General features: G+C 47.1%; 2 protein-coding genes across 2 annotated transcripts in view; both read left to right on the forward strand.

Annotated features, from left to right (window-relative positions):
- LOC138953362 (protein dispatched homolog 1-like) overlaps positions 1-10,000 on the forward strand; it is a 30,394-nt gene that overhangs the window by 20,118 nt on the left and 276 nt on the right. Inside the window, exons 11-13 of the mRNA XM_070325160.1 lie at positions 2,633-2,803; positions 7,713-7,928; positions 8,713-10,000. The exon at positions 8,713-10,000 is cut by the window's right edge and continues 276 nt beyond it. Coding sequence (XP_070181261.1) covers positions 2,633-2,803; positions 7,713-7,928; positions 8,713-8,883 — 558 coding nt within the window. The 3' untranslated portion in view covers positions 8,884-10,000. The remainder of the gene's footprint in view (positions 1-2,632; positions 2,804-7,712; positions 7,929-8,712) is intronic.
- The window catches only part of LOC138953363 (uncharacterized), an 8,405-nt gene continuing 7,669 nt past the window's right edge, over positions 9,265-10,000 (forward strand). Inside the window, exon 1 of the mRNA XM_070325161.1 lies at positions 9,265-9,330. Within this exon, the coding sequence (XP_070181262.1) occupies positions 9,265-9,330 (66 nt within the window). The remainder of the gene's footprint in view (positions 9,331-10,000) is intronic.

The raw sequence follows: 10,000 nt of genomic DNA on the forward strand, positions 1-10,000 counted from the left end.
AGCTATTGGTCTACAGTACGACATTCACGGTTAACTATTGGTCTACAGTACGACACTCACGATTAGCTATTGGTCCACAGTACGACACTCACGATTAGCTATTGGTCCACAGTACGACACTCACAATTAGCTATTGGTCTACAGTACGACATTCACGGTTAGCTATTGGTCCACAGTACGACACTCACGATTAGCTATTGGTCTACAGTACGAAACCCACGGTCAGCTATTGGTCTACAGTACGACACTCACGGTCAGCTATTGGTCTACAGTACGACACTCACGGTCAGCTATTGGTCTACAGTACGACACTCACGGTCAGCTATTGGTCTACAGTACGACACTCACGGTTAGCTATTGGTCTACAGTACGAAACCCACGGTCAGCTATTGGTCTACAGTACGACACTCACGGTCAGCTATTGGTCTACAGTACGACACTCACGGTTAGCTATTGGTCTACAGTACGACACTCACGGTTAGCTATTGGTCTACAGTAGGACAGTCACGATTAGTTATTGGTCTACAGTACGACACTCACAGTTAGCTATTGGTCTACAGTACGACACTAACGGTCAGCTATTGGTGTACAGTAGGACAGTCACGGTCAGCTATTGGTCTTTTGTACTCACTATTGGTCCACAGTACGACACTCACGGTCAGCTATTGGTCTACAGTACGACACTTACGGTCAGCTATTGGTCTACAGTACGACACTCACGGTTAGCTATTGGTCTACAGTACGACACTCACGGTCAGCTATTGGTCTACAGTACGACACTCACGGTCAGCTATTGGTCTACAGTACGACACTCACGGTCAGCTATTGGTCTACAGTACGACACTCACGGTTAGCTATTGATCTACAGTACGACACTCACGGTCAGCTATTGGTCTACAGTACGACACTCACGGTCAGCTAGTGGTCTACAGTACGACACTCACGGTCAGCTAGTGGTCTACAGTACGACACTCACGGTCAGCTATTTGTCTACAGTACGACACTCACGGTCAGCTATTGGTCGACAGTACGACACTCACGGTCAGCTATTGGTCTACAGTACGACACTCACGGTCAGCTATTGGTCTACAGTACGACACTCACGGTCAGCTATTGGTCTACAGTACGACACTCACGATTAGCTATTGGTCTACTGTAGAGCCCCTACCCCTATCTTATTGTCAAGGTGTGACATACAGTGACAGATAGCTGGGGCAGCACTCTGGGTCACTCCCACCCCTATCTTATTGTCAAGGTGTGACATACAGTGACAGATAGCTGGGGCAGCACTCTGGGTCACCCCCACCCCTATCTTATTGTCAAGGTGTGACATACAGTGACAGATAGCAGGGGCAGCACTCTGGGTCACCCCCACCCCTATCTTATTGTCAAGGTGTGACATACAGTGACAGATAGCTGGGGCAGCACTCTGGGTCACCCCCACCCCTATCTTATTGTCAAGGTGTGACATACAGTGACAGATAGCAGGGGCAGCACTCTGGGTCACCCCCACCCCTATCTTATTGTCAAGGTGTGACATACAGTGACAGATAGCTGGGGCAGCACTCTGGGTCACCCCCACCCCTATCTTATTGTCAAGGTGTGACATACAGTGACAGATAGCTGGGGCAACACTCTGGGTCACCCCCACCCCTATCTTATTGTCAAGGTGTGACATACAGTGACAGATAGCAGGGGCAGCACTCTGGGTCACCCCCACCCCTATCTTATTGTCAAGGTGTGACATACAGTGACAGATAGCAGGGGCAGCACTATGGGTCACCCCCACCCCTATCTTATTGTCAAGGTGTGACATACAGTGACAGTTAGCTGGGGCAGCACTCTGGGTCACCCCCACCCCTATCTTATTGTCAAGGTGTGACATACAGTGACAGATAGCTGGGGCAGCACTCTGGGTCACCCCCACCCCTATCTTATTGTCAAGGTGTGACATACAGTGACAGATAGCTGGGGCAGCACTCTGGGTCACCCCCACCCCTATCTTATTGTCAAGGTGTGACATACAGTGACAGATAGCTGGGGCAGCACTCTGGGTCACCCCCACCCCTATCTTATTGTCAAGGTGTGACATACAGTGACAGATAGCAGGGGCAGCACTCTGGGTCACCCCCACCTCTCCAAAAATCTTAAATGTCAGGTACTTAAAAGGAGGGCGTCTTAATATGAATTTGAATTTACAGAGGTTTGGTATTATAAGTTCGTCTCCCAAAGTGGCGGAGGAGGGGGGGTTGGGGAGGGAGGGGGGGGGGGGGGGATCGTGGTTGTTCCACCAACAGTGTGATACGATTAAAATGATGTCATGTTTGTCTCGGCTACGTAGTTAGCATTCCATCGTTCTCCGTGCAACCTGTAGGATATGTCGCAGTTTGAAAACCCATTATAACTTTTACACAACTACGAGACTCGGGTGCATATAGCCATGATGAATAACAAGATAAATAGCGTCGTCTTGAACGAACGAGACTTGGTTAATGAGGCACGCTTGAAGAACCGCGAAGAACAGTAAAATCTTTCATTCTGGAGTTGTGAGTCCTTGAGTCGAGTCGTGACCAGCCACATGCCGACATGGTCATGCGTGTGGTGCTAATAAAAACGGAACGTTCTGTTTCAGTCGCTGGTGGACAATGCCGTAATGGGTATCATCCTGGGCGTGACGCTGGCCCTGCCCATACTGGTTGTGTCCACCTGTAACGTCATCAACGGCGTCCTGGCCACGCTGACCATCTGTTGCGTCACAGTCTGCGTCATCGGGGTCGTCCCCATGGCTGGATGGAAACTGGGGGTCAGTGGTGCTTTTTTTGTTTTACCGTAAAGTGTTTATGTGAGCAGGGTAGCTGTTTCCTTCTTCATTGGCCGAGTGTCAAAGCAATTGTAACTGATAAATCCACGGCATTACTTTTTTAATTTGTATTGTTTGTTTGTTTGTTTGTAAACGTAACAAATTAGCCAACAAACAAACCGGAAATTCGCAGTGAATCGAAATGATTGTAACAAGATAACAATAAACATATACTCACACACAAAAAAGAATCGGATTCATTCTCTCTTGATATTCCTGTATCATATGTGTATCCTGTATTGTATGTGTATCCTGCATTATATGTGTATCCTGTATTATATGTGTATCCTGTATTATATGTGTATCCTGTATTGTATGTGTATCCTGTATTATATGTGTATCCTGTAGTGTATTATATGTGTATCCTGTATTGTATGTGTATCCTGTATTATATGTGTATCCTGTATTGTATGTGTATCCTGTATTGTATGTGTATCCTGTATTATATGTGTATCCTGTAGTGTATTATATGTGTATCCTGTATTATATGTGTATTACATTCGTCAAAACCGAATCTTTTTTTGTGTGTTGGTGTTTCTGGTGCGTAAATGTTTATTGTTATCGTGTTTTGGTTCTCCTCTCCTGCAGTCTCTTGTTCCAGATCCCAAGTGATCTTGTGCAGGTGTTGGTGTCGCTCAACATGTGTCTGGTGGTGGCGTGTCATCGTGATTGTTATTGTGTGCAGGTGTTGGTGTCACTCAACATGTGTCTGGTGGTGGCGTGTCATCGTGATTGTTATCCTGTGCAGGTGTTGGTGTCACTCAACATGTGTCTGATGGTGGCGTGTCATCGTGATTGTTATTGTGTGCAGGTGTTGGTGTCGCTCAACATGTGTCTGGTGGTGGCGTGTCATCGTGATTGTTATTGTGTGCAGGTGTTGGTGTCGCTCAACATGTGTCTGGTGGTGGCGTGTCATCGTGATTGTTATTGTGTGCAGGTGTTGGTGTCACTCAACATGTGTCTGGTGGTGGCGTGTCATCGTGATTGTTATTGTGTGCAGGTGTTGGTGTCGCTCAACATGTGTCTGGTGGTGGCGTGTCATCGTGATTGTTATTGTGTGCAGGTGTTGGTGTCACTCAACATGTGTCTGGTGGTGGCGTGTCATCGTGATTGTTATTGTGTGCAGGTGTTGGTGTCGCTCAACATGTGTCTGATGGTGGCGTGTCATCGTGATTGTTATCCTGTGCAGGTGTTGGTGTCGCTCAACATGTGTCTGGTGTTGGCGTGTCATTGTGATTGTTATTGTGTGCAGGTGTTAGTGTCGCTCAACATGTGTCTGGTGGTGGCATGTCATCATGATTGTTATTGTGTGCAGGTGTTAGTGTCACTCAACATGTGTCTGGTGTTGGCATGTCATTATTATTGTTATTTTGTGCAGGTGTTGGTGTCACTAAACATGTGTCTGGTGGTGGTGTGTTATTATGATTGTTATTGTGTGCAGGTGTAGGTGTCACTCAACATGTGTCTGGTGGTGGTGTGTCATTATGATTGTTATTGTGTACAGGTGTTGGTGTCACTCAACATGTGTCTGATGGTGGCGTGTCATCATGATTGTTATTGTGTGCAGTTTGTGGTGTCGCTCAACATGCGTCTGATGGTGGAGAGTCATCGTGATTGTTATTGTGTGCAGGTGTTGGTGTCGCTCAACATGCGTCTGATGGTGGCGTGTCATCATGATTGTTATTGTGTGCAGGTGTTGGTGTCGCTCAACATGCGTCTGATGGTGGCGTGTCATCGTGATTGTTATTGTGTGCAGGTGTTGGTGTCGCTCAACATGCGTCTGGTGGTGGCGTGTCATCATGATTGGTATTGTGTGCAGGTGTTGGTGTCGCTCAACATGTGTCTGGTGGTGGCGTGTCATCGTGATTGTTATTGTGTGCAGGTGTTGGTGTCGCTCAACATGTGTCTGATGGTGGCGTGTCATCGTGATTGGTATTGTGTGCAGGTGTTGGTGTCGCTCAACATGTGTCTGGTGGTGGCGTGTCATCGTGATTGTTATTGTGTGCAGGTGTTGGTGTCACTCAACATGTGTCTGGTGGTGGCGTGTCATCGTTATTGTTATTGTGTGCAGGTGTTAGTGTCGCTCAACATGTGTCTGGTGGTGGCATGTCATCATGATTGTTATTGTGTGCAGGTGTAGGTGTCACACATGTGTCTGGTGGTGGTGTGTCATTATGATTGTTATTGTGTGCAGGTGTTGGTGTCACTCAACATGTGTCAGGGGGTGGTGTGTCATTGTGATTGTTATTGTGTGCAGGTGTTGGTGTCACTCAACATGAGTCTGGTGGTGGCGTGTCATCGTGATTGTTGTGTGCAGGTGTCGGTGTCGCTCAACATGTGTCAGGTGGTGGCGTGTCATCGTGATTGTTATTGTGTGCAGGTGTTGGAGTCACTCAACATGAGTCTGGTGGTGGTGTGTTATTATGATTGTTATTGTGTGCAGGTGTTGGTGTCACTCAACATGAGTGGTGGTGGTGTGTCATCGTTATTGTTATTTTGTGCAGGTGTTGGTGTCACTCAACATGAGTCTGGTGGTGGTGTGTCATTGTGATTGTTATTGTGTGCAGGTGTTGGTGTCGCTCAACATGAGTCTGGTGGTGGCGTGTCATCGTGATTGTTATTGTGTGCAGGTGTTGGTGTTACTCAACATGAGTCTGGTGGCGGTGTGTCATTGTGATTGTTATTGTGTGCAGGTGTTGGTGTCACTCAACATGTGTCAGGTGGTGGTGTGTCATTGTGATTGTTATTGTGTGCAGGTGTTGGTGTCACTCAACATGAGTCTGGTGGTGGTGTGTCATTATGATTGTTATTGTGTGCAGTCTGGTGGTGGTTTGTCATTATGATTGTTATTGTGTGCAGGTGTCGCGTGCATGCATGTTTGCATGTTTAGTTTTCAATAAAACTTTGGCCACACTCCACAGCACACAAAAACACACTGATGTAAATAATGAAAATATTTAAAAAGTCTCACTTAGGGTGCAAGATGGGGGTGACGATGGTTGGGATAATGGATGGTTAATATGAATACATGAGAATGGACATGATGAAAATGAGAAACCAATCACAACAGACCAATATTGTCAACAACAGGCTTACTTGAAAGTCAAGGTCAAAGACCCGCGCCGCTACTGTAGGCGTAACAAAACCATCTCAAAAGATGTCAAAAACAAATATCATACACGAGACGATAAGAAGTCGTCTGAAAAGTCAATATAAAGAATGTACTTTCACTGAGGATAGAGAATCATCTCAAGAGTCTATTTCCTCCCCATACCATAAATGACTTCTATTATAGAGAAAGTACTTAGCTACGATGTCGCTGAATTTCCGTCATGACAGCCACGCCGACGGAACCACTGAAGCCGGAGGTTGACGTCGGTCTCATGGTAGACTGGTCTCACGAAGACCAGGACCACTTCCGCAACTGGTGTAGGGTACCAGAAGTGCGGAGAATTCAGGGAGGGGTTGGTGCGCCCTCCAGCCGACACCGCATCTCTTTCGCTGGGGTGAGAGATCGTGGAGATACGAAGGGGTAGAGTGCCGTCACGCTGTGTAGCTGCCAGTGAATGCTGTAGCAATGACGACGATCAAGAGTTGCTGCTCAGACAACAGCAGGGTGAAGTTGATGTCCGCACATCAGGTCAGTTCCGTCCTTGACAGAAGACAATGGAGGCCTAGAAGGCCAAGATCAGTAATCACACCAAAAACCCAAGACACGTGACTTCCTCCTCCAATAGAAATCATCTTAGGGATGAGGAGGAAGTACAATGACACTAACCTTGGTTCCCTTCCACAATAAACAACCAAATGATTAAACTCACAATAATTCACAACTGTTACTCTTCACTACAACACAATTTACAATGCTAATGAAACTTTAAACAGGATGATGAACTATTTACAAAAACACAAAGACGAGACAAAACAGTACAACCGGTAACTATTGTAGGTTCCCTGTCCCCTGCCACCGGCCGCTAATTCACCTTCAGCAAACTGACAAAGTCTTTATCCAAATTTAGAACAAGAAATATGGCTTACCTCACACAGGCCTATGAATCACATCGCGTACATTTAGTCACCCAGTAGCATTACGTTACTACTGGGAAATAAAACTCGAACACAAGCGACAATTCATAACGCGAATTTCGAAGCTGTTCGACACATCTTATCTCGGCCGAGACAGAATAAAGTATGCTTATGAATTTTAGCTGTCAGCTACAAGATCCCGGGTGAACTCCACAATAGCGCGCAGCCTACCGTAACGTCCCGTGCAATGCGTGCATCCCGTGCAATGCGTGGGATGACTCAGCTACGCTCAACTACGAGCCTTCTAACATTGACAAAGGTACCTGATACAAACACCCAACCAAGGAACCTTAATTATACACAACTGTCCGCGACAGCAGGTGTTGGTGTCACTCAACATGAGTCTGGTGGTGGTGTGTCATTGTGATTGTTATTGTGTGCAGGACTGGTGTTGGAGTCACTCAACATGTGTCTGGTGGTGGTGTGTCATTGTGATTGTTATTGTGTGCAGGTGTTCGTGTCACTCAACATGTGTCAGGTGGTGGTGTGTCATTATGATTGTTATTGTGTGCAGGTGTTGGTGTCACTCAACATGAGTCTGGTGGTGGTGTGTCATTATGATTGTTATTGTGTGCAGGTGTTGGTGTCACTCAACATGAGTCTGGTGGTGGCATGTCATTATGATTGTTATTGTGTGCAGGTGTTGGTGTCACTCAACCTGTGTCTGGTGGTGGTGTGTCATTATGATTGTTATTGTGTGCAGGTGTTGGTGTCACTCAACATGAGTCTGGTGGTGGTGTGTCATTATGATTGTTATTGTGTGCAGGTGTTGGTGTCACTCAACATGAGTCTGGTGGTGGGGCTGGCGGTGGACTACGTCGTGCACCTGGCTGAGGGATACCACATGTCACAGGCACGTGATCGCAAGAGCCGCCTCATGCATGCCCTGGAGACGATGGGCATTTCCGTGTTCTCCGGGGCCTGCACCACCCTCGGTGCCTCCACCTTTATGCTCTTCGCTCAGATCCAGTTCTTCTATCAGGTAAGCTGGTCTGGGTCTTTCGATGATAAGTGTTGTTTTACGCCCTCACGGTGACACCATTAGGGGCGTGCTTTTGAATTTTAGCTCGATAAATAGTGGTTACGAAGGGAAAACAAGACGCTCAGACCCAGTTTTTCTGTCAGCTTAGCTGGGAAATTTACACGGACTTTACGTCCTGCCAGCAACGTCATAGCGAGCGTCGACCTTTCCTGTCAGTACATATAGGCTGTACCTTCACATGGGCCCTTCTAATACACGGACTTTACGTACTAACCGGGCTTTCCTTTACATCCCTTGTTTCGGCTCAATCAAGATCTGATTACATGTTTTAACTGCTGCGTTCTAAGATAGAGATAGTCACCGAGAGCCTGTGTGTGTTTGTGTCTCTGTGTGTGTGTGTGTGTGTGTGTGTGTGTGTGTGTGTGTGTGTGTGTGTGTGTGTGTGCGTGTGCGCGCGTATGTCTGTCTGTTTGTCTGTCTGTATGCCTGTCTGTACTGTCTATCTGTCTGTAGGACCGTTTGTCTGCGTGCGTTCGTTTGTGTGTACGTCTGCAAGAGAAAATACATTACTTAGGTCACAGCCAACGCTGAACATGCTTTAAACATGTTGTCTTTGTTTCACTTCGGGATCTTCATGCTTTAACATGTTGTCTTTGTTGCACTTCGGGATCTTCATGCTTTAACATGTTGTCTTTGTTGCACTTCGGGATCTTCATGCTTTAAACACGTTGTTTTTGTTGCAGTTCGGGATCTTCATGCTTTAAACACGTTGTCTTTGTTGCAGTTCGGAATCTTCATGTTCTGTACCATCGGCTTCTCCCTGGTCTTCTCGCTCGGTCTTTACGTCACTGTCATGGGCATGGTGGGACCGGAAGGCGACACGGGGGACATCCGGGTTCTTTTACGCGCATGCGTCGAGCGCTGTAAACACCATAAACTGCCACATCAGAGGTAGTTGTTCGTCACGATGGCAGGTTAAAGTCACATCAGAGGTAGTTGTTCGTCACGATGGCAGGTTAAAGCCACATCGGAGGTAGTTGCTCGTCACGATGGCAGGTCAAAGTCACATCAGAGGTAGTTGTTCGTCACGATGGCAGGTTAAAGCCACATCGGAGGTAGTTGTTCGTCACGATGGCAGGTCAAAGTCACATCAGAGGTAGTTGTTCGTCACGATGGCAGGTTAAAGCCACATCAGAGGTAGTTGTTCGTCACGATGGCAGGTTAAAGCCACATCAGAGGTAGTTGTTCGTCCCGATGGCAGGTTAAAGCCACATCAGAGGTAGTTGTTCGTCCCGATGGCAGGTTAAAGCCACATCAGAGTTAGTTGTTCGTCCCGATGGCAGGTCAAAGCCCCATCAGAGGTAGTTGTTCGTCACGATGGCAGGTCAAAGCCACATCAGAGGTAGTTGTTCGTCACGATGACAGGTTAAAGCCACATCAGAGGTAGTTGTTCGTCCCGATGGCAGGTTAAAGCCACATCAGAGGTAGTTGTTCGTCCCGATGGCAGGTTAAAGCCACATCAGAGGTAGTTGTTCGTCCCGATGGCAGGTCAAAGCCCCATCAGAGGTAGTTGTTCGTCCCGATGGCAGGTCAAAGCCACATCAGAGGTAGTTGTTCGTCACGATGACAGGTCAAAGTCACATCAGAGGTAGTTGTTCGTCACGATGGCAGGTTAAAGCCACATCAGAGGTATATGTTCGTCCCGATGGCAGGTCAAAGTCACATCAGAGGTAGTTGTTCGTCACGATGGCAGGTCAAAGTCACATCAGAGGTAGTTGTTCGTCACAATGACAGGTTAAAGTCACATCAGAGGTAGTTGTTCGTCACGATGGCAGGTCAAAGTCACATCAGAGGTAGTTGTTCGTCACGATGGCAGGTCAAAGTCACATCAGAGGTAGTTGTTCGTCACGATGACAGGTCAAAGTCACATCAGAGGTAGTTGTTCGTGACGATGACAGGTTAAAGTCACATCGGAGTTAGTTGTTCGTCACGATGGCAAGTTAAAGTCACATCAGAGGTAGTTGTTCGTCACGATGGCAGGTTAAAGTCACATGAGAGGTAGTTGTTCGTCA

Source organism: Littorina saxatilis, linkage group LG17 (assembly GCF_037325665.1).
Source record: "Littorina saxatilis isolate snail1 linkage group LG17, US_GU_Lsax_2.0, whole genome shotgun sequence".
Taxonomy (NCBI): Eukaryota; Metazoa; Mollusca; class Gastropoda; order Littorinimorpha; family Littorinidae; genus Littorina; species Littorina saxatilis.